The sequence below is a fragment of the Myotis yumanensis genome, unplaced genomic scaffold (genome assembly GCF_028538775.1).
Source record: "Myotis yumanensis isolate MYYU_CA2020_CCGP unplaced genomic scaffold, mMyoYum1.0.hap1 SCAF_6, whole genome shotgun sequence".
Lineage (NCBI taxonomy): Eukaryota > Metazoa > Chordata > Mammalia > Chiroptera > Vespertilionidae > Myotis > Myotis yumanensis.
The window spans coordinates 3,721,205-3,744,492 of NW_027223757.1; the positions used below are offsets into that span (position 1 = coordinate 3,721,205).

The following is a 23,288-nucleotide window of genomic DNA, read 5'->3' on the forward strand; positions in this document are numbered from 1 at the left end:
GTACCTCGCACGTGTCCTCGCCCTACGTGAGCCAAGGGACCGTATCAGTTGAGGTTTTAACCGCGAACAACAGAAACATCCTGCAGCCGACGTGAGCAGAAAGGAGAGTTATTAAAAGGAAGCCAGCGAGCTCAGGACTCCCCAGGACAGAAAAATGCAGGCTACGTTAGGCTGCCAAAAACAACGGCAGATGCTAAAACTGTGCGGCAGAATTAGCTCCACCAAGATGCGGCGCCACCTCTGCCGAGCCAGGCCCCGGTGATGGAGCTGCTCCCTAGCTGCCTCCAGCCTCCAGCCCCCAGCGCCCTGCTGGGCCCTGCTGCCCTGGCGCTTGGGCTCCCTAAGCCCCACCAGAGGGCTCCAGGGGCCCCTCATCACCAGCAGCCCGGCAGAGTCAGGACCAGACAAACCTGCGTGGCTGCACCAGCGTCCGAGCCCACAGGAAGGGAGGCGGGGAGAGTGAGACTCTAAGGTGGGGAGTTCTCACCCCCACACACGTGGGAAGGTGTCCCTGAGCCCCACACTCGGAAGGTCCTCAGTGGCCCACCTCCCTCCTGTCCCAGCGCAGCCTGTGCCCTCCCCCTGGAGGTCATGCTCTGGGTGCCCAGGGCTCTGGGACTTCATGGCTATTTTGCTCTCCTGTGTCCCTGCTTTGTAGCAAGTTGCATTTTTCATCTCTTAAATTGTTATTTTAGGGGGATTTCCCCCCCCCCCCAAAAAAAAAAACAGGGAAGATTCCTTTCCTTGGCAAACCCCCAAATTAGTTGTGAAATGTCAGCGAGAAACTCAATCCCAGAGGCAGCGCTCAGAGGGATTCTCGATGAAGCCCTTAGATTTCTCCTGGAGATGACAGCCCCACCCACAGGCTCCCGCCCACAGGCCTCCCACGCCTGCCCGTGCATCCCCCCACGCCCACCCGCGCATCCACCCTGCTCCTTCAACTGTCCCAGAGGCCCACGCAGTACAGACACTGACCACCAGGGGGGGTTAAGGTGGACCCAGCCACTGCTCTTCCCCCAGGGAGCGACCTGGCTCCCTCTTTTACGCCCCAAGATGAGTGACGACAGTGACATCCAGCGACAACGTCCCTTTCTCCCTCTGGGACACAGAGAGGGCGGCTGATTCTATAGCCTCTCAGAGATCAGGCAAAAGGGGGAGCATGCTGAGGTTGTCCCGATGTAAGAAGCTCTAGACACGAAAGACCAGCTTGCACTCTTGTTCCGTGTCATCCTGTTTTGGGAGCTCCCGTGGAAGGTCTCTGGGGCAGGGCACAGCCGAGGCCTCGCTGCCCGCTCCCCGGGGGAGAGGACGACGGAGCAGGTCCTGCCCAGAGGCCCGGGAGGGCCAGCTTGCTTCCCGCAGGGTCTGCAGTACCGGGGTAACTGGACATTCAGAATGACCCTGGAGGCTGCCGGGGGTCCCAGGACTGGGGGTGCCAGCGGCAAACAAACGCTAGACAAACGCTGATTGTAATTTTCACACACACACAACCTTCTTCTGCTATCTGGACTGCGTGCAATGCATTTCTCAGGCAGAACACACAAAAGCAGGGTATCTGGTTTAAAAGTACAGCCTGACAATCCTGTGGTGGGACCACCCCCGTTTCTCCCAGGAGCGGGAGGTGGGCCTCAGAGCAAACAGGATGCTGCTGCGAGGGAGCCCAGGGCCCCTGGCTGTCCCCCTCCCTGCACCAGCTGTCCCGGACTCCCTTCTGCCCAGACCAGCAGGAATGTCAGCAGGAATAGGCAGATAGGCAGATGCAGTTGCAAGAACCATCCGCACAAGACATTTGAGATGGCGTAATGCTCAGGACACATGGCGTAGATGGAGCTACGACTTCACAGTCGGTGAGCTCACTGCATCAGACCTCAGCCCTGTGGTGGGGTCACTTCCCTGCTGTTCCTCAAGTGAATGTTAGAGGTTAGTTTAAGGCACCCGGCGCCCCGTCTCGGAGCTCTGCCGCCTCGAGGACCACTCTGACTTCCCACAAGCATCACCAGTGCGCGTGGATGTGGGCGCCACCTTCTTCCCTCAGCAGCCACTGGCCTTCATTTCTCTCCCAGAAACAGCACAGCCTCTCCCACACTTGGCGTCCGGCTCTGCACCGTCTGTGCAGGAGACGCCCGGGGACAGGAAGTTACCAGACGTGGCGGCTTCTCCCCAGTCATGGATGGAAGGAAGTTTTGGCCATAAAGGCACCAGATCCAAGAACTTCTCTTTCTTTCTCTCTTTCTCTCTCTCCCTCTCTCCCTCCCTCCCTTCCTTCCTTCCTTCGCTACATTGATGATGAAATGAATAAATGAATGCATTTATCTGACCAGCATTCTTAAATAGTACTACATCAAGATAGATCAGTATTTTAAAAAATATTTTTATTGGTTCTGAGAGAGGGAGGGAGGGGGGAGAGAGGGAGGGAGAGAGAGAGAGAGAGAGAGAGAGAGAGACATACATCAGTGTAAGAACGAAACATTGATTGGCTGCCTCCTACACGCCACCTACCGGGGATTGAACTTGCAAACCCGGCATGTGCCCTGACCAGGAATCAAACCAGCAACTTTTTTTTTATATATATTTTATTGATTTTTTACAGAGAGGAAGGGAGAGGGATAGAGAGTTAGAAACATCGATGAGAGAGAAACATCCATCAGCTGCCTCCTGCACACCCCCCACTGGATGTGCCACAACCAAGGTACATGCCCTTGACCGGAATCGAACCCGGGACCCTTGAGTCCACAGGCTGACGCTCTATCCACTGAGCCAAACCGGTCAGGGCAAACCAGCAACTTTTTGGTGCACAGGACGATGTCCAACCAACTGAGTCACCCGGCCAAGGCCCACCCCCCCTTTTTTTTAAATAAGAGAAAGCTTATTTAGAAAGTCACAGAGGTAGAAGAACTGAGCTATAGAAGAAACGGGCTGAGGAAACAAGTTACAGCAAAGAAGGCCCTGGGAGCTGAGGGGAGAGAAGGTAAAGGTGAGAGGCCTGGGAGGGGAGGGTGAGGGGAGGGGTGGGCACGCTCCCGGAGCGAGAGCCGCCCAAGGATGTCTGTATCATTGATAACATTTACAGAATTTCTCGCTCAAAACATAACGAAATCCCTCGCAATGACCAGGCAGGTCCATTGGCAAGTAGAATACGATTCACACGAACACAAACGGGCTGGCCTCCGGGAGAGGCGCGGACGGGAGCGGCAGGGCTCGGGCGGTGTCAGGGGCCAGGTCGCCCCAGGAGAAACGTGAGGAGGGCCCAGGCGGTGACTATGCCACAGACTCTACAAGACAAGGACACGCCAGGACACGGGTCAGCGGGTTAGCGGGTCCACGGCAGGGGCGAGGGCGTCTGTGTGTGGCCAGTCGGCAGGTCTGAAAGCTCTGACACAGGCTCGCCCTGTTCTCCCCGACTTTGTTGGCGAAAATGTTCTTTTTCCTCCCACCGCTGTCCACGCCCCAGCGCACTTGTCTCTGGGACACGGAGCACTCACTTTTCCTGCCGATTTACACCCGAGGCTGACACAGGAGAACGGAGCCCAGGCCCAATGTCCTGCTTCAACAGCATTTCTACAGATCTGGCTTGAACCAGCCGGCCAGAGTCCTTACAAAGCACATTAATGCATCTCCATCTCTCCAGATGCTCTAGACACAAGCTCTGGACTCGAACTTGCCTTTGCTCTGGTCTGTCCGTGCCCCACCCCCACTCGGCCACCGAGCAGTCCAAGCCACAGCCGGGTGACCGGGGTCCAGACTTCCTCCCCGGCCCGGGCCCCCAGTGTCTCCACAGACCCACGCAGCACACCTCTGCCCCAAACCCCCGCGAGCCAGTTTCTCCACAGCCCTCACCCGCGGCCCCGTGCAGTCTTGTCTCCTCACTTGTTCATTCCCAGCACTGTGGCCTCTGCCCAGCGCACCCCAGGCACGTCCCGCCAGAGGCCTCGCGCTGTGGCCCCTCTGCCCGGGGCACAGGGCCTCCATCCTCTCCTCCAACAGCACTCCCTCCACTGGCCCCCTGAACTGCTCTTGTCACTAACAGAAGGGGCAGTCCCCTCCTTTACTGATTACCTCCCGCTCAGCGTGAGCCCCATGAGAACAGGGGCCTGCGATGGTCCGCATACAGTGGACGCCCAATAAACACGCCAAAGGTTACAGAAGAGCCCTGGCCGGTTTGGTTCAGAGGATAGAGCATCAGCTTGAGGACCGAAGGGTCCTGGGTTCCATTCCGGTCAAGGGCACGTACCTCGGTTGCAGGCTTGATTCCTGGCCCTAGTCCGGGTGTGTGTGGGAGGCAACCAATCGATGTCTCTCTCCCACATCGATGTTTCTCTCTCTGTCTCTCCTTCCTTCCCCTCTCTCTAAAAATCATGGAAAACATCCTCGGGTGAGGATTAGCGAAAACAAACAAAAACAACGTTACAGAATGCCGTTCAGTTCACCACACTCGTCAGCCACGCCTTAGGACACCCCAGTACGGAGCTGTGCTCGCCCAGCCCAAGCGGGCGCACAGGACAGGCGGGCAGCGGGCAGGGGCACTTACTGCAGCAGGCAGTGGACGTCCGGGGAGTGCCTCCAGTACCGGTACAGCGACACCTGCAGCGTGGGGTGGCCCCGGTACTCCTTCAGGACGCTCCGGGCGCTGCGGGAGAGGGTGCTCGGTCAGGCAGGCCGCGCACCTGCGGCTCCGAGCGAGGAGAGGGGTGGCAGGAGGAGGAGAGGGGTGGCCGGGGAGACAGGACCAGCGCGGCCGAGACCCAGGGCACCTACTCTTTGAACTTGTTGGTCAAGAGCAGGAACTGGTTCCGCGTGAGTCGCCGGACGTCAAATTTGCAGAGACTCTGGAACTCACGATAGATCTGCTGCTCGGTGACCCCCGGCCACCTCCGGACGCTGAGGACGAGGATGGGGGGCCGGATACTGGGATAATCTGGGCCAGAGAAGTTCTGGAAGACAGGGAAAAGGACAGACGGAGACTCCCACCATCCCTCCTGACAACCCACCCAGTCTGGAAATCCTGAGAGAAACTGGGAAGGGCTCCTTCTGGGGCGGGGAGGGAGGGCGAGGACACAGCGGGTCCGACACCCGCCTCAACTCTGACTGTGGTTGTTGTCAGAGCCCCCCTCAGACGCCCAGGACCAGGCCGCCTCCCGGGGCAGCCTCTGACCAGGGAGGAGTGACGGGACCGTACTCACGATCTTGGGGACCCCGGCGCGGATCAGGTTCACCTGGTTGACGTAGGGGGCCAGCACGTCCAGGTACAGGGGGAAGGAGGGCTCCGGGGTGGGGCCGGCCCTGCATGGACAGAGCGCCCGGGCACTCAGCACCTGGCGCCATGCACATGCCTCGACCGAGGCTGCGGCTCGGGGACAACTCCCCTCTCCCCCCACAAGCCCTGGGCTCGGGTCGGTGCTCCCCCCGCCATGGCCCCCCACCAACCCCAGAAAGGTCCCTCAGGGCCCACGCCAGAGCTTCCAGGGGTCACCATCTGCTGGTGACAGTTTGCTGACGATCCCTCTGCTGACAAACATTAGCAAAAGGGCTTGGAGAATGAGAGAGAGGCCACTGGCCAGACGGTGACTTTATCATCCCTGGACGCGACATCACCCTCTACTCCACGTGGAGTCCCTCTTCCCACCACCTCATTCCGCCACCAGCCCCGCCTCTGTCCAGACCTGGCTATGCCCCCAAGCATAGGTCCCAGAGGCAGGACTGCGAAGCGGGCAGAGGGCCACTGCGGCCCTTCTCTGAGCCCCAGAGGGTTTAGGGCTTGAGGAGTAATAGGAATAAGGCTGTAAGGCCCAGGCGCCGGGCACTAGGGACGCCTCTGCAGTGGGCTGCCTCCGCCGCTGGCACACGAACCTCCCTGTGGGCACTCAGGCGCCATCAACACACAGGAAGGAGGTGGGGTGGCAGGTTTCTTGTTGAAGTTGTGAACCTCACAGCTATAGGCTGTAGACAATTTCTGTGCACAGTATCTGTTACCAAAATGGACAGACATAGGCCAAACCCAGCTGAACAGATGACTCCACAATTATTTCCAAGTCGGCCACAAAGAACATGTGACAATGGTGATTGGCTCCTTCAGTGGCTGCTGAGTCCCCATGAGCAAATGTAACACCACGGACGGACGGAGCGACGGGAAGTGAGTTTCAGGTGTGGGCTGGTGCCCGTGAGCTGGCGCCGCAGATCTCAGGGACGGTGCTGCCCAGGAAGTGCAGGCCTCCAGCCTGGGGATCAGGCATCTCCCCCTGTGCCCTTCGGTGGCCTGACTGTGTGACCCCAAGGATGTGTCCTTCACTGACCTGAACATCCGCCTCCTACCTCGCTGTGATCTGCATGGTTACGAGAAACGTAGTGACAGATACGCCAGCCCAGCCGCTGAGAGGCACGGGGGCAGGTGAGAACCTGAGCCGGACCCCACGGCCGTGGCTCCTGACACACGGGTCTTCTCAGCGCCCGACAGGAGGCCCGAGGGCCGGGACCAGCACGGGGGCGGGTGTGGCAAGGGACTGCTACCCGTCGGGGACTGCATCCGCAGTGACATTCCGTACGCGCCCTCCCTTCTTTGGGAGGTCCTGGCCCACAGCGAGGCTAACGCAGGAGGAAAGGCAGGGACACTCACCCGTGCACTCTCCACAGGAGCAAGTGCGCCACTTTCAGAAGAACTGGGGGGAAAGCAGAAATGGAAGACGTCAGGGCTCAACCTGACCACCTGGTCACACATTCGGACGCATGCCTTTTCCCCTTTATGTGCAACCACTGGGAATGCACGGGATGGCAGGGGTTAGCACGAATAAAGCATGGGTCTCCTTTACTTGTTTTTGCTAATCCTCACCAGAGCATGTTTTTTCCACTGATTGTTGAGAGACAGTGGACGGGAGGGAGGAGGAGAGAGAGAAACATTCATGTGAGGGAGACACAGTGGTTAGTTGCGTCCCACATACACCCAACCGGGGCCAGGGATTAAATCTGCAACCCAAGTACGTGCCCTGGACTGGGAATCGAACCACTGGGAATCTAACCACTGAGCCACAGCCAGGGTAACCAAGAGTAGTCTTTTATTTTTTTTAAAAATATTTGTATTGGTTTCAGAGAGAAAGGGAGAGGGAGAGAGACAGAAACATCAACAATGAGAGAGAATCACTGATCGGCCACCTCCTACACGCCCCCTACTGGGGATCAAGCCCACAACCCGAGCCTGTGCCCTGACCGGGAATGGAACCCTGACCTCCTGGTTCCTAGGCCAATGAGCCACACCAGTCAGGCCAGTCTCCCTTTAAAGGGACCTACCTGATCCGCAGAGGAAGGCGTCGTATGCTGCTTCATGGGGGTACTTTGTCTCAGCTGAGGCAAGTTCCGGAGGCAGGAGAGAGTCAAGCAACGATTAGAACCACCTGGAAGAGGAGGCTCCCCCCACCTAGCATCACACGCCCCAATTCCACACGGGCATTGGCCGTGCACACACAGCCTCCACCTCCTTCCTCCAGAGACCTGAGCACACTTCTCCCCCCACACTCACCTCCAGTCCTCACGGCGCCCCCCCCCCCCCACGGCCCATGAGCACCCACAGGAGGAGGCAGCAGAGGGCCAAGAGCCCCCCTACAGGCCACTCACCATGGCAAAGGGGAGCAGACGCCCCCACCCAGGGCCTCGGGTGCCGCCAGGATGGCTCCTTTCGAGGGAGGGGTTCTGGGGGCACAGCCCGGGACACCGTGGAGAACACCCCTGCCGCCGGGGCCCCACCTGAGCTCTAGCCCTCAGTGCTTTGCCAGCTGTGAGGAGCCCGCACCGCAGCACATACCGTATCTCTCGCACTTGCTGGCGTGAACGATCACTGGCCCAGAGTCCTTGGTGGGATTCAAGTCACTGTCAGGAGAAAAGGATAAAGACCATTCGCTAAGAACAGTCCCTCTGCTTCTCCTCTCGCCGCCCCAGGTTCATATGAATAAAACTGTCCTCAGCACCGAGACACCTCTAAGGGAACGAGAAAAAGGCAGGGGCCCAGGCCCGGGCAAATAAGGCCTTGGGAACGCGGCCACGGGACGGGTAGAGAACAGCGGGCTCAGCGGCCCCTTCACCTGAGCCCGGGCGCCCACATGAACTCCACACCGGCCCTGCCGGGGGCTGGCTGTCCCGGGGTCTTCAGGACAAACAGAGATGATCACACCTGCTTCCCGCACAGCCAGCAGCTGAGGCCTGACCAGGCACCCACAGGGGAGGCGCTGGCATCTCCCACTCATGCAGTGTTGAATGTGCACCTACTATGCCTGGCACTGCTTTAGGCCCGAGAGAAATGCCAGGTTCCCAAGAAACATCAAACCACCCTGTTCTCACACAGCTCATCACCCCGGCAACAGGACACAGATCAAAGGAGAAATGAAGCCCTGGCCCACAGGAAGCACCACATCGTCCAACAGCTGTACTGACGATGGGCCCCGGCCCCTCCCTCTAGAACAGAGTTCCTCGACCTCAGCACCAGGAACATCGGGTGGGAGGGCGCTAGGCTGGGGCCTCCTGTGCGTCCTGGCCTCGCTCCCAGGCGTCAGTGGCACCCCCAGTGGTAGGTGTCTCGGCATTGCCAACGTGTCCTGGGAGCCAAACCGCCCAGAAGCAGCTCCGGACGACGGCTCCGCACCTGTTCAGGACTTCGTACACCTCGGAGAGATTGGAAACCCTCGGGAAATTCAGGTCCTGCCGTCACGGAAAACAAACGAGGGGGAAGAAAGGGTTTGCTTTGGTTTATGATCTGCTTCAGGTGTTATCAAATGGTCATTGAAATGACCCGGAAAAAAATGTCAATTCCCATTCTTTCTCTTCAGACATCCCCTCCTTATTTCGGACGCCAGGGTTCCTATGGCCTGGGCCTGGGTCCCTCTGGGCCCCAATCACCTAAACGAGCAAAAGCTGCCACAGACACAGCTCATCCCATCTTCCTTCAAAGACAAGTGCTTAAGGGCTTCTAGAAACTCAGACTCCAAGGCATCAGACCCAGGCCAGGGCACACATGTGGGACCAGGCATGGCAAGGACCACGTCCCATGGAAAGGAGCACCGCTGGTTCCCTGAGATGAGCCCCACCCCCACCCTCTCACCCCTAGGACGACACAGTGACATGGAGACCAGCAGCATCACAGACACCGTCAGGGCTGAGATATGTGAGCTACAAAAAGCGTGCGTCTCCAGGCAAATATATATATATAAATATATATATTATATATACATATATATAAAATAATAAAAGCATAATATGCTAATTTAACCAGACGAGCTTCCAGACAAAGCCGGGACTGCCAGGGAAGCCCAGGTCCCGGGTGCCAGAGTGAAACTATTGCCAGCAGCCAGGGGAAGGAAGGCCTACTCTTGCATGAATTTCATGCATAGGGCCTCTAATATATATATATTTCCTCTATCTTTGTTACTCAGTTTAACTTTTATTTAAAAATATATTTTTAGCCCTGACCGGTTTGGCTCAGAGGACAGAGCATTGGCCTGCGGACTGAAGGGTCCCAGGTTCGATTCCAGTCAAGGGCATGTACCTTGGTTGTGGGCACATCTCCAGTGAGGGGTGTGCAGGAGGCAGCTGATCGATGTTTCTAACTCTCTATCCCCTCTCCCTTCCTCTCTGTAAAAAATCAATAAAATGTATTTAAAATATATATATATATATATTTTTTTTTATTGATTTCAGAAAGGAAGAGAGAGAGAGAGAGAGAGAGAGAGAAACATCAATGATGAGAGAGAATCATTGAGCAGCTGCCTCCTGCATGTCCCACACTGGGGATTGAGCCCGCAATCCAGGCACGTGCCCTGACCAGGAATTAAATCGTAACCTCATGGTTCATAGGTCAACACTCAACCACAGAGCCACGCCGCCTGGGCCTCAAAAAACTTAACTGCATTTAAACCAATTGGGCGCTTTCCTCCAAATGCCAACAGAAGTCACCTGAGAGCCTCAGAAATCCACCCCCCTCTCCCCCAAACAGAGGAACTGACGGTAGGGCCAGGTGTCAGGACTTAGCTCCAGGTGGTTCTAATGGGCTGTCGGGTTGAAAACCCAGGACCTTAAGGCTAAGGCTCAATAGAGATGTTTTCCTCAAGATTTTTCAAGAGGTGACCCTCCCCCTCCACAATACCCTTTCAGCATGGTGCAAATACTAGGCATGTGTCACTGCTGTTGTTGGATCTAAACAAGCACAGCAACTGGACACAAGTAAGTCAACACATGGGAGCGTGAGGGAGGGAGGCAAGGGTTACATGGAAGCTACTATGACCCAGAGGGGCTAGAGCCCGGAAGGAAAGCGATGCTGGTTGTAAACTATGAGGAAAGGGCTCAAGGAACAACTTTTGGAGAGAGGGAGAGGGCTGTGTTGCTGGGATAAAGCATCCCTTAGCCTGAGGCAGGTGCGTTCTTTACCTTCCATATGTCCTTGGTCACATTCTTGGTGTCAAGGAGGACGGGAAAGAGGCTGTGGATATTCTGCTTGAACTGGTGGTAGCTTTCTGAAGGAGAGACCCAGACGGGCAGAGGTGAGTTTGTTGGCAAAATGGGAAGGGGAGTTCTTCCACCTCGCTTGTCACCACTGGTTAATGAGTAAAACGAGAGAGACAGAGGAGACCCTCATTCCTGCTCGTGAAGGGTTTCTCAATCTCAAGCCCAGCGCCGCCACCGTTTGCAACAGCAAAAGCCAAACGGTTTCCCAGGAAGTTCTGCTCCATGGAGTTGGCAAAGTTCTAGCCACTGGAAAAAGGAGGAAGAGGTGTTGCTGGGAATCAGATAGGAAACCAGCATTTGCAAACGACTGTCCAGGGAAAAATCCACTAAAAAACATTATAATGAGGGTCGTGCCCTGATAACGATTTCTAACTTGGTATGCTCATTAAAATCACACCTGCATGGAGTTTAAACAGGTTTCCCACAAACACAAACAACACCCCCAGGCTCTCCTCCCCCCTTACATTTTCTGCTCCCCAAGGCAACTAACTGCGTTCCTTCTTTTCCTGTTGGTGCCATGCCCACCACTCTAACATCACATCTGCCTGACAGGTGGCTTTCCAGTGTTAGGCCCTTCACCACTGGCCTCCCTCCGTGAAGCCAGCGGTACCTCTCACCCACGGCAGCGCCTCATCACAGCCCCTGGTGAGGGGTTCGCGTGCGGGTGCTCCTAAGGGAGCAGGATTCTGGGCCAACGCCCCTCCAGGCGGCGAACTAGGATCAAGGGAAGGAAAGCGCCAGGCGGGCCCTACCTGGGAGGGGCCTGAAGAACTTCTCATGCAGATGCAGCAGGTCCATCATCATGTTATGTCCCACCAAGGGCTACTTGGAGGAAAGCGACAGGGAGGAAAAGGAAGCTTTACAAAGGAGAGAAACGGGCGCTGCTTGCAAAGGGTGCAGCTTCAGAACCCACTGCATCCGGACCACGTGGCCATCCCGTCGCCACCCTCCTCTCCCTCCCGGAAAAGGAGGAAAGCGGTGAGCAGGAGGGGCCTGAGGCCGGGCCACACTGGGACCCAAACTGAGAAGCAGAGCAGCACTCCTTCCCGGGAGTTTTAGGTCAATCAGAGCTGAAATGCCTACGGACAGTCTCTCCTCCAGTCTACCCACCATGCTCTGGTGCCAGTCAGATCGGCACAGCCAGTTCTCAATTCTCAACAGGGAGGAACCACTCATCTCAAGATCTCCCTACTGGAGCCCAGCAGGGCCACGGCCAGAGAGAGAGGCCGCTGCAGACCCAGAAGAGAGAGACTTTCTTTTTTTTAAAATATATTTTATTGGTCTTTTACAGAGAGGAAGGGAGAGGGATAGAGAGTCAGAAACATCGATCAGCTGCCTCCTGCACACCTCCTACTGGGGAAGTGCCCGCAACCAAGGTACATGCCCTTGACCGGAATCGAACCCGGGACCCTTCAGTCCGCAGGCCGACGCTCTATCCACTGAGCCAAACCGGCCAGGGCGAGAGAACCTTCCCTACCTTCTGGGCTTTCACCAGCATCTGGAAAAACACAGAGAAGCCCCTGGCGGAGAGCAGGATCTTCTCCTTCCAGCAGCTCTCTCGGTCGGAGGAGGTGTTCTGGAGGTACCAGCGGTGCTGCCTGCTCACTTTCTTCACTATCACCTGGGATGAAAGGAGACAGTCCCCAGTCCTGGGAGCGCTGCCAAAGACCTGGTCCTTCATCTCAAAGGGGAGGGGGAAGAGGCGGAGGGGGCGGGAGAGGGACAAAAAGAGACAGACAGACACATTTCACAGAGGCCTTTGGCCGAGGAGAGAGAGGATGGGTGGCTCAGGTGCCCACTCCAGGGGAGGACTCACCGCCTGGTCTCTCAGCACCGTCCAGATGTCCGGGAGGGCCTGCCTCAGCACCAGCTGGACCTCGAAGGCCTGGAAGCCTACAGCAAGGAGACACAGCTCACACAGAACCCCGCAGCCTGGACCAGCTCTCCGCCTCCCCTCGAGAGGGGCCGAGGGAATAGGAGCTGAGAGGCCCATCAGATGGGAAAGGGCACCCAAGCCCATGGCCCACACGCAGGGACCAGGGACAACGAGTTGCGCAGATCTTCCAAGGTTCTTTAAGAAAAAATAATATTCCATGAAAGAAAATAAAAAAGCTGCTAATTCGGCTCTCAACTCAAAACGTGCACAAGTTCTTTTCCTCGAGACAGGCCCTGCAGTGTTGTAGGCGACAGCAACATCTAATGCGTACCGACTTCTCGACATGTGCATTTGGACACACAGAATGTTTAAAAAGATGAGCAAAGATGGAGATTTAATAAAATTAAGAATTATTACTGCTTTGCCAAGGAGAGTAAGTAAAATTTGATTTTTTTAAAATCCTCACTTGAGGATATATTCATTGATTTTACAGAAAGGGAGGGAGGGAGGGGGAGGAAGAGAGAAAGAGAGAAAGAGAGAAAGAGAAAGAGAGAGAGAGAGAGAGAGAGAGAGAGAAAGAGAGAGACACATCAATCGGTTGCCTCTCGTACGCGCCCGAACTGGAGCCTGAACCCACCACCAAGGTATGTTCCCTGACCAGGACTCTAACCCGCGACCTTTCGATGTGCAGGACAACACTCCAACCAACCGAGCCACACTGGCCAGGGCAATATTGAATTTTTTAAAACTGAGGGTAGCCCTAACGGGTTTGGCTCAGTGGATAGAGCATCAGCCTGCCGACTGAAAGGTCCCAGGTTCGATTCCGGTCAAGGGCATGTACCTTGGTTGCGGGCACATCCCCAGTAGGGGGTGTTCAGGAGGCAGCTGATCGATGTTTCCAACTCTCTATCCCTCTCCCTTCCTCTCTGTAAAAAAAATCAATAAAATATATTTTTAAAAAATAAAATAATAAAACTGAGAGTAACTGGTGACAGAACCCACTGATGCCTGGCATGAGGACGGCACGCCTTCATCTGTGCCAGGTGCTGACAGGCCCACCCACCTGTGCTTCGATGCCATCAGTGCAGATGGCACCTGACGGCGGCAAGTGATAGCCGAGTGGTATTGTGACACTACTTTTGACCTCTTGGACCCCTTGGAAAGGGACTGAGACCCCTGGGGTCCACGGACCAGGGCATGTTCACTGTGATTGCACTCTCACCGTGGGGGAAACTCCCGGGTCAGAGGAAACACAGGGACACAGGACACTCAGGGCTGGGCTCCAGGGCGGAACTTCCCTTCCTCCACCTTAACATTCAGAAAGTCCAACAGCCTTCACCTTGGAACTGAGGGCAGAGCTTTCTCTCTCCACCAGGACCCGGAGCCAATGCCTGGCCGGGGAGAAGAGGGTGTGTGAGTGACCAACTGGACCGACGCCCCCTGCCTACCAGCGATCCCGGGGAGCGTCATCCAGTCGCCTTCCTCCGCCAGGTGCAGCCACCGCGTCACCTCATCGATCACCGCCTTCATTTGGTCTTTGTCCAGGGAACTGAAAATGGGCACAGGAAGGGGGGACGTTGGAGGAACCCTCCAGAACCGCGAGATGATGTGAACCAGGGAGCGGCTCCTGAGCCTCCAGTGTTAACACTGTGATCCTGGCAAGAAAATGCACCCAGAAAAGACCATTTGTTTTCCGAGCCGGCTCTGCAGCAGGACACAGGCGCTGGGCAGGCCCCGCCCACGCGTGCACAGGGGACTGCGCCATCCCTGCTGCCCGGCCCTGGGAGGAGGCCTGGCTGCCTAACTCAGCGCTCCGAGGTGAGAAAGCACCATCTGGTGGAGTGAGGAGAAGACAGGAACTGTGAGCACATCTCCTCCTGTCTTAGGGAAGAACATCATGTTATTTGAGGTACAGAAAGCCTTTTCATGAAAATAACAGAAGGCTCAAATTTCAAATGGTTTTTTTCCCCCCTTACAAAAAGCTACATTTTTATGTGAAAACCACAAAAAGAGTAAAATTTTTTAAAAAAGCAAGAAACTCCAACATCACATAAGACAATGACCTGGACCCAATGATGACTCCTCATTCTGCAGAGTTAACAGCTGTCAAAGGCATGAACCTGAAGCCCCAGGAGCTTAAACAGTTTTTTCAAAACCAGGGAACTGACACAGAGTCTGCCCGGGCCCGGGGGCTGCCCCTTCCGCCACACACGCTGCCACCCGCCCACCACGCCACCCCCAACCCCGCTCTGCAGGAGGGCAGGACCTCAAGGATGACAACTGGCACTGGGGGCCGAGGGGAAAAGGCAGAGGCCCTGCCCTCAGGGGACATGTCCATCCAAGTTGAGGCATGTGACCAGCTTGGTCAGGGTCCCCCTAAAAACTCCCAAGGTCACACTGAAGGCCAGCACACCATCCGCAGTGAGTCCCACAGAGCCGTGTCCACACAGCCCTGGGGGCAGGTCCTGCTCAGGCACCAAGTTAAGGCTCTTTGCCTTCTTCCTTCATTTGAAGCCCTGAACTCCCACTCGGGGCAGAGAGGCTGCCCCCTGGGCGTGGGGATGGGTTCAGCAGCACTAGGAGCAGTTATGTGCGACTCAGCGCAGGCCAGACGCCTCCCCAGCTTAGGGGACGCGCGGTCACCACACTCCGGAGGCCCACAAACCCAGCATCGGAGAAACCCACCAGGCACCTGAGCGTGGCTGTACCTGCGGACTCTCCAGTTCCCAGTCAGGATGTTGTGTTTGATTTGCTTCTCCTGCTCTTCGTTCATGTAGGGGATTCCATGTTTGAGAAACTAAAGACAGGAAGAGAAGCAGGAGGCTGGCCGGTGGAGCCACCCTCTGCGTGGGGAGCAGAGCGAATAAAACCCTCCCTCGTCCGGTTTCACGTGGACGTGAACGGGAAGGAAACGGGACCAGAGACCCTTCCGAACCCCGTCTCCCTCCCCCGTGGCGTCTCCCTCCCCCGTGGCGCACCTTGTTATAGTCGAAGCCATACTGATTCAGAAACTGTACGCTAGAGGCCTGGAAAGAGAATTCCGAGTCCAGAATCCCAAACGTCGTAGGGAAGAGAAAGAAGTTACAGGAATGGGCTACGTACCTACAAAAGAACGGGAGCATAAGGAGGAAAAGCCAAACCCATTTTCAAAACTCTGGCTCAGCCGAAACCGGTTTGGCTCAGTGGATAGAGTGTCGGCCTGCCGACTGAGAGGTCCCGGGTTCGATTCCGGTCAAGGGCATATACCTGGGTTGCGGGCACATCCCCAGTGGGAGATGTGCAGGAGGCAGCTGATCGATGATTCTCTCTCATCGATGTTTCTAACTCTCTATCTCTCTCCCTTCCTCTCTGTAAAAAATCAATAAAATATATTTTAAAAAAAAAAACAAAAAAAAACCTCTGGCTCAGAGCAGGCTTCCGAGTGGGCTCCTTTCCCTTGAGGAGCATCTTAATGTCGGCTGACCGCTGGTGCCTGAGCCAGCTCGCCCTCCCCTTGGGGTAACACTGTGTTCACTGCCACCCTGGAGGCCCATGTAGGACGCCATGGCAACAGGGAAAGGAGCGATGAAGGTGCAGGGCAGGTGTCAGGGAAGGCCCCCAGAAAAGGTGTTGCTTCCAGAGACCTGAAGGACAAGCCGAGTCTGCAGGGGGGAGAGCAGGTGCAGGGCACAGGAACAGGGGAGAGGATGGGGCGTCCGGGGCCAACGTGGCTGAGAGCCTGAAGCAGAATTTGGGGAGAGGAGGTGGAGACGGTCACTGGGCAAGAGCCAGGTGCCATGCAAAGGTCTTTATACGTACTTGTTCGACTCGCCTTCGACACTGGAAAACACAGACAGTCCTAGAAGAACAGCAGGGGGGTGAGTACCAAAGAGCCACCAGAAGTTAACTACCAAACAAAACGTTTGAACAGTGCTTTGAATCCAGAAATACTGCGTGGGCTGTAGAAGAGGATAAGCTCATAAAAAAAGGAGGAGGAGGAAGAGCAGGAGGAACAGGAGGAGCAGAAGGAGAGGAAGAAAAGACAGATCCAAAACACCAACCTGGTCAAACTGTAATTCACACTGAAATTACTCAAACGTAATTGTGAATGGTTCTTCAAACACAGAAGTAAAGTGAAAGCGACATTTTTATAGTTTTAAAACTAACCAGAGGGAACACCCCAAACCATGAAGATGTATGTATTTAATTGCCTTTAAATGTCTGCGTTGTTAAAAAGACCGTTCACAAAGTGAAAAGGACTGCCGAGTAGGGGGAAAACAATAGAAACCGATCTATTTCCCATACTTTTCAAGGAGGCCTTACCATCAAGTTAAACAACCACAACAGAATTAGCAAAGGACAAGGAGACAGCAACACACACACAAAGATGTTCACCATCATTCACAGGACAAGCAAAGGTCAGTAAAATCTGTCCAGGCCTGTTTTTATAAATAAAGTTTTATTGGAATACAGCCATGCTCATTCATTTATATACTGTCTGTGGTTGATTTCCATCAACAATGGCAAAACGGAGTAATGTAACAGACCACATGGCCTGTAAAAGCGAACGGATTTACTGTAGAGCCTTTACAGAAAAGTTTGCTGACCCTGTATTAGTAATGTCCATCAGAATAACGAGCACATCATTTCTCCTCCACTCGGTGAGCCACATCCATTTAAGAGCGACAACAGCCAGAGTAAGGGACGGGAGGGAGCAGGCACATTCACGTTGTCAGTGGGAGTCACTGTCATCTTGTGGATGGTTGGTAGGAGGAGGAACAGGTTGGCACCACACAAGACTTTAACACATCCTCTTTAACTCTGAAATTCCACTGCGGAAGTACCCCGCACACTTAGTATAACATATACTCACAAAAGTGATGCATAAATACTCAGCTAGTCAGTGCAACCTTGTTTTATCAGACACAAATGCTAACCAAAGCATGCATCAGTAGGCGATTGAGTCAATGGATACATTCGTAGTATGGAGTACAACTGTTAAACATGAACAAGAGGTCTGCGTGTGCTGATATAGACCGAGCTCTACACCCTTAAGTCAGTGGTTCTCAACCTTCTGGCCCTTTAAATACAGTTCCTCATGTTTTTACCCCCAACCATAAAATTATTTTCGTTGCTACTTTATAACTGTAATGTTGCTACTGTTATGAATCGTCATGTAAATATCTGATATGCAGGATGGTCTTAGGCGACCCCTGTGAAAGGGTCGTTCGACCGCCAAAGGGGTTGCGACCCACAGGTTGAGAACCGCTGCCCTAAATGAAAACAAAAAGATGCAGAACAAAATATGCCCAGTATGACCTTGTTTATGTAAGTTTTCTCTAAAGAAAAATCACACACATTTTTCCTTGAAAGAAGGTTCGGGTTCCTTAATGTTGATTTAGTTAGGCATGAAATAGTGCTGCTAAATTAACTTCCGCTTGTCCCAAAGTGTAAGGTCCGACAGGCATAACACGACCAAAACCAAACAAGCACAAAAGGTGATAGCCAGGCCCTTTGAAAGACGTCAAAGCCATCTGATCAGTAAGAACAGGAAGACAATAAAAGTAGCTCTCCTAGTAACTCATGATCACACTCACCAATCTGACAGATTGTAAATTGCTGAACACTCCGACGGGTCTTTAGGTACCACTCCGATGGCAAGTCAAAAAGACTGTGAAAAAACGGGCATCTCATTCCACAGGCTGTGAGATGGCATCAAGGCACCCAGCCTCACGCTGGGTCAGCACCTCTCAGCCACTTACGGGGAACGCTGCTAGCATTTAGTGGGCGGAGGCCAGGTCCCCAGAGCCCCACACAACACGTCATCCTGCCCGCCCAGCGCCAGTGGGTGCCAGCTGAGAAACCAGGCTGGTATGGCCAGGATGCCACCCGAGGGGCACAGGTGAGCACCTCTCTAGCTCGGCTCTAAGGCAGCTTTAGCTTTACCTGATCTGCTGGGACCCGGACAGGTTAGTGCGAAGGCCCGTGAACTCTATGTCCAGACCTGCCGGGAAGGCAAAAAAGACAAGAGTCCCATGCCCTAGCTCCGTGGTCGGCAAACTGCGGCTCGCGAGCCACATGCGGCTCTTTGGCCCCTTGAGTGTGGCTCTTCCTAAGCCTTAGGAGTACCCTAATTAAGTTAATAACAATGTACCTACCTATATAGTTTAAGTTTAAAAAATTTGGCTCTCAAAAGAAATTTCAATGGTTGTACTGTTGATATTGGGTTCTGTGGACTAATGAGTTTGCCGACCACTGAACTAGCTGGTTTGGCTCAGTGGATAGAGCATTGGCCTACGGACGGAAGGGTCCCAGGTTCGATTCCGACCAAGGGCACTATGCCTGGGTTGCGGACTCGGTCCAATGTGCAGGAGGCAGCCAATCAATGATTCCAGCTCATCATTGATGTTTCTACCTCTCTCTTCCTCTCCCTTCCTCTCTGAAATCAATAAAATATACATATATTAAAAAAAAAAGACAGGAGTCCCCAGGCGCAGACCAGTGCCACCGCTGTTCATGCTGGAAAATGACTAAATGCTGCAGGTGGCAAAGTGCTTGGCTCACCTTTGTGCTCAAGAGGCCAGGTGAGTCCAAAGGGAAAACGGAGGGAGCCGAAGCAAGGCCAGGCCAGGCCACCCGGGTCCCCGCGGCGTGGTTCCGCCCGGACCACTGTGGGCCAGGGGGTACCTGCGGCCGGACACCCCAGGCGGAGGAGGAACCTGTCCTTCGAAGGGGCCCTCCCTGAGCCTCCACGGCCTGGCCTAGCCTAGCGGCTGCCCCTGCCCAGCCTCACCTCCCCGCCCGCCCCCCCGCCCCCCCCCCACACCCCCTCCGTAGGCTCCCCAGCGGACCCGGCCCGGAACCGCCGGACCTCACCCAGGAAGTCCGCGCCCTGGACCAGCTCCTGCAGCAGAGGGAGGCTCTGCTCGAACTCATCCGCGCCCACGTCCATGGCCACGCTGCCTCGTAGCTCCGCGGGCACCCACTGCGGCCACGCGCCGCGCGCTGGCCTTAAAGGGCGCGCGCAGGGAAACGGGCCGCCCCGCGCCCGGGCGCCTCCCGATTGGGCTGAAGGCCCGCGCCTCCTGCTCGCTCTAAGGAGTTGGGTTTTAGCAACCAATGAATGGGCAGGTGCAGGTCAATGTTTCTGTCCCTAAAAACCAATTTGTTTATATAATAAATAAATAAATGTCTCCACTGGGGTATTTATTGATCAAACGGGGACTAAAGCATTGTATTCTGAAGGCCTCTCAGACTCAATTATACTTTAAAAAAATGTTGAATACATTTATCTTTAAAAAACCCAAAGAAAACAATATGCCTGTGAAAAGTAATAAACTGAAGCGCAACAACAAAAAAATAAAATAAAAAACATACTGAATACCCAGATTGACAGTAGTAATGTTTCCACTTCCAAATAAGAGTAAAATCGGCCACACATTTAATCATCCAGGGGGAAATGCTGAAGCCACCTAACTGTTCACAGGTTCTTCCTCTTCACACTCATGGTCAACACCTTGATTTAATCAACTCCTTTAGCGCTGCCACGACCCCATCTAGCCCGGCTTCAACTTCAGGTGAACTGGAAGCACGCCAAGCTCCGTCTCCCGTCTAACAATGTTCACTTCACGGCACATTCAGAATCACTGCCCCTGTCCATTTCCAGTTCCTCGTTGCAATCCTTTATCCTTTCAAATCTGGCTCTGCCCATTAGGGTCCAGGAGCCCAACTGGGGTTAGAATTTGTCCTTTATCCTCACATCACTAAGACGGCTTGTAACACACTGATACTGATGTTTCATATTTAAAAACCAACTCCACATCCTGAGCAGCAACAGCGATCATGTAGATCACCCCCCATGAGCCAGACATGATAACAAGTGCTTTGCATAAACCGCATATGTGTAGTCTTGCCAGAGTGAGCTGAAAACGTGAAGAAATTTAATATAATTAGAAATTTAAAGTTCACACTATGCCTTTATTCTTTAACTTATAAACCTTTAATTTGTCCTTCAAAAGTTAATTATAACTGGTGACAGCTTTTCTCAGATACTTCTCTCGCGTCCAAGAGGGAAGACTTTAGCCTTCCCCGCACACAAGGGGGGAAGGGGCTGTAACTGCTAACAACACTCTGCAGTTACATTACTGCGCACAGCTTCCAAGTCGGCTGTTCTTCCAGGGGCTCCCTTCTGAGGGATGTAATGGCTGACAGCTTAACACTGACAAGTTCCAAACAATGCTTGTCTCATTCATAAATTCTCCGAGGCTCCCGAAGCACCACACCACCTTCCGTCATAGCCCTCTGCAGCCGCTGCATCTGGTTTTAAGGACCAAGAAAGGGAAAAGGTTAAATCAGCACAAGTTAGCTGACAATAAACAGTCTACTTCCCAATAGAAAGAGAACAACTGATTTGCTCTTTGCTAACTTCCCACCTACGCTGGTTTTTCAGAAACTGACCTTTATAACGATCCAGATAAGAAAACAGAGACTGCAGAAACTTCAAGGATATCAAGCAGTGTTTTAAATATTATACAGACAGGGTGTTAATATATGAACAAGGAAGTAGAGTGGTCGACATCATGGCTGTAGAATTAGTCGCCGTGGGTTTGAAACCGCCCCCACCCAGACTTGCCAGTCTCCGGTGACTTATCTACAGAACCGGGAACACTAGTCCTGCCCCTTGGGCTGCTGTGAGGGTGAAACTAGGTAATGCACATCAGGATACCCACCGCAGAGTCTGACAGATGAAAAGAATTTGAAATATGGAACTATTATTATTATCTATCTAACATCAAGAATTAACACAATACTTTTAAAGTAAGTACATGAAAACCAAAATACCGATTCGGAGGCTGCCTCCCAAGGAGTTGGTTGGTAGACCATGAAGTTGATTCCTGCCTCTAGGCATCGTTCCGCCAGCACCCGTCCTATGTTCTCACAGGCCGCCACGTTTTTGGTGCTGTAAAGGTGCTTTTTAATAGCCCACTCCCGTGTGGATGCAGAAACCACAACCTGGCCGTTGCGATGCTCAACAAGTGCTTCTATATGGTGCTGAGTCCTTATAACTCGCAGCCTAAATGAGGAGAGAATAAAATCATAAAAGAATCCTAAAGATAAGTGACTTCAGGTGACTATGTGCCTAAATATTATGCTCATTTACTTCAATGTACTTCACCTCGATTTTACTTGGGAAAGGTATTTTTCCTTGCCTTTATGAGGACATCCTCAATAATAAACCAAGCACTTCCGCTCAACCTCTCATGTCAAAGAGAAACTTGGTATTTCTGAGTGGAGCTATATTTACCCATCATCTACTTTAGAAGAACCCTCTTCTAAAGTAGATAGAGCTAAGTTGCTGACTCCACACTGGGTAAAGATAAACTTATTCTATACTTGCATTTTCCAGCTCACACCAAAGTGTAAGATGGACCAAAGACCTGCAGCATAAAGCAACTAGCATAGTTCCGGGCAAATACAAAGTGTTCAGCAAATAACCATCTTTATACAAGACTCGGAACCATCTTCTCGCTTCTACCCTCGCCCCTTAAAAACGTCTTCTCCCGAAGGGAGCCAGAGTGACCTCTAACTCGGACTCCACCTGTACATCCCCTCACAGGTTCTCGCTGCAGCGGAAATACAGTCGAAAGTGCTCACTTCGCTTTACAAAGTTAACCATCGGTATCCCACCTGCTTCCCCGTCTTCATCTCGCACCCTTCACCCGTGTCCACTCCGCCGAGACCTCACACCGGGCTCCTGCTCGCCCTGCTGCTCCCTCCGCGGCAATGCTCTTCTTGGCAGATAACTGGGCGCCCCCCCGCCCCCCCCCCCCAACCAGCATCCTTTTTCAGTGTCCTCCGTGACACCTCTCGTTTGTTTCCGTGCCCCCACTTCCGCCGACCCCTGCTCTACCCACCCAGGCCCTGGCGCGTGGGAATGGCCCGGTGAGCGCCATCCGAGGCCCGTCCCTGCCGGCCGACCTACCTGTGCCAGAACTCCCGGGAGGGCCACACGGTGCCCCAGCCCCGCTCCTTCCGGGCCACGGCCAAGAGTTCCAGATTCCGGGGGTTCCGGTTGGTGAACTCGGGGGCCACAGCTTCGTTTCCCAGAGGGTCGGCTTCAGGCTGCACCTCCGGCTCGGGACGGGTGGACAGCGCCGCGGCCCCGCGCCCTGCAACAGAAACCAGCGCACGCGCCTTTAAAAGGGACCCCAGACAAGATCAGACCTTTCCCATCCGTCCCCCCACCTTCTGGCCCTGGACAGGGAACAAGAGCTGCACTTGGCCACAGGGCGCAGTGCCCTCAGACCCCCTCACGATGCTGTCGGCTCGTCCCCCTTCGATGGGGACGTGGAATATAAAACCCGACGGGCACGGGCACGTTACCCTGCAGGCCCCGGGGAGGAATCTCGGAGAAGGGGCGAGATTACCGGGGTTCCTGAGAGCCGACAACAACTCCCAGCACCTTGACCGAAGCGCCATCGTCGAGGGGACCGTGGGCAAAGCCGAAGGAACGCTTCGCCACTTTCCCTCACCCACGACCCCACGACCTGCCGGGCGCAGCCATGTTAACTCAGGGAAAAGCCTCAGAATCGCGTCGGCCGTCGACCCTCCACCCGGAACTAACAGTTTCCCGGCCGCTGAGTGGCCGAGAGGGCCACCTGTTACTTCCGCTCCTCCAATCATCGCTCACGCTGGGGTCACGCAGCCGCCGGAGCCGACCAACCACCTCACAGTAAAGCACTCGGGGGTGGGCGCGACCCCTTCGTTTCCGCGACGCCCTTTTGCAGATTTGCGCTGGAGCCCGGGAGGAAGCCGGGACTACGTGCTCCCTTATTTGGGCCCTCTGGTGGCAGAGCTCACCGACCATGACGCCACACACAGCGGTTGGGCACTGGGAGGAAGCGGGGCAGAGCAAGGCGCATAGCTTTCTCTGCAGAAACCATGTCCGGCATTT

General features: G+C 54.4%; 2 protein-coding genes across 2 annotated transcripts; both read right to left on the reverse strand.

The window, feature by feature from the left end:
* Nucleotides 1–2,396: 2,396 nt before the first annotated feature.
* Nucleotides 2,397–19,428, reverse strand: PNLDC1 (PARN like ribonuclease domain containing exonuclease 1). The gene is made up of 19 exons (XM_070417387.1): nt 19,211–19,428; nt 18,281–18,338; nt 17,932–18,005; nt 16,154–16,193; nt 15,334–15,457; nt 15,064–15,152; nt 13,804–13,904; nt 12,296–12,372; nt 11,957–12,100; nt 11,232–11,301; nt 10,402–10,487; nt 8,624–8,679; nt 7,790–7,854; nt 7,279–7,332; nt 6,611–6,653; nt 5,181–5,280; nt 4,756–4,931; nt 4,529–4,627; nt 2,397–3,272 (listed from the first exon to the last, which is right to left on the reverse strand). Exons 1-19 carry the CDS (start codon nt 19,284–19,286, stop codon nt 3,209–3,211), a joined length of 1,596 nt encoding a protein of 531 aa, XP_070273488.1. The 5' UTR covers nt 19,287–19,428; the 3' UTR covers nt 2,397–3,208.
* Nucleotides 19,429–19,523: 95 nt separating this feature from the next.
* On the reverse strand, nt 19,524–22,929 carry MRPL18 (mitochondrial ribosomal protein L18). Its single transcript, XM_070417386.1, has 4 exons — nt 22,762–22,929; nt 22,317–22,503; nt 21,176–21,407; nt 19,524–20,650 (listed from the first exon to the last, which is right to left on the reverse strand). The coding sequence occupies exons 1-4, from the start codon at nt 22,811–22,813 to the stop codon at nt 20,579–20,581; spliced, it is 543 nt and encodes a 180-aa protein (XP_070273487.1). The 5' UTR covers nt 22,814–22,929; the 3' UTR covers nt 19,524–20,578.
* Between the last annotated feature and the right edge of the window lie 359 nt (nt 22,930–23,288).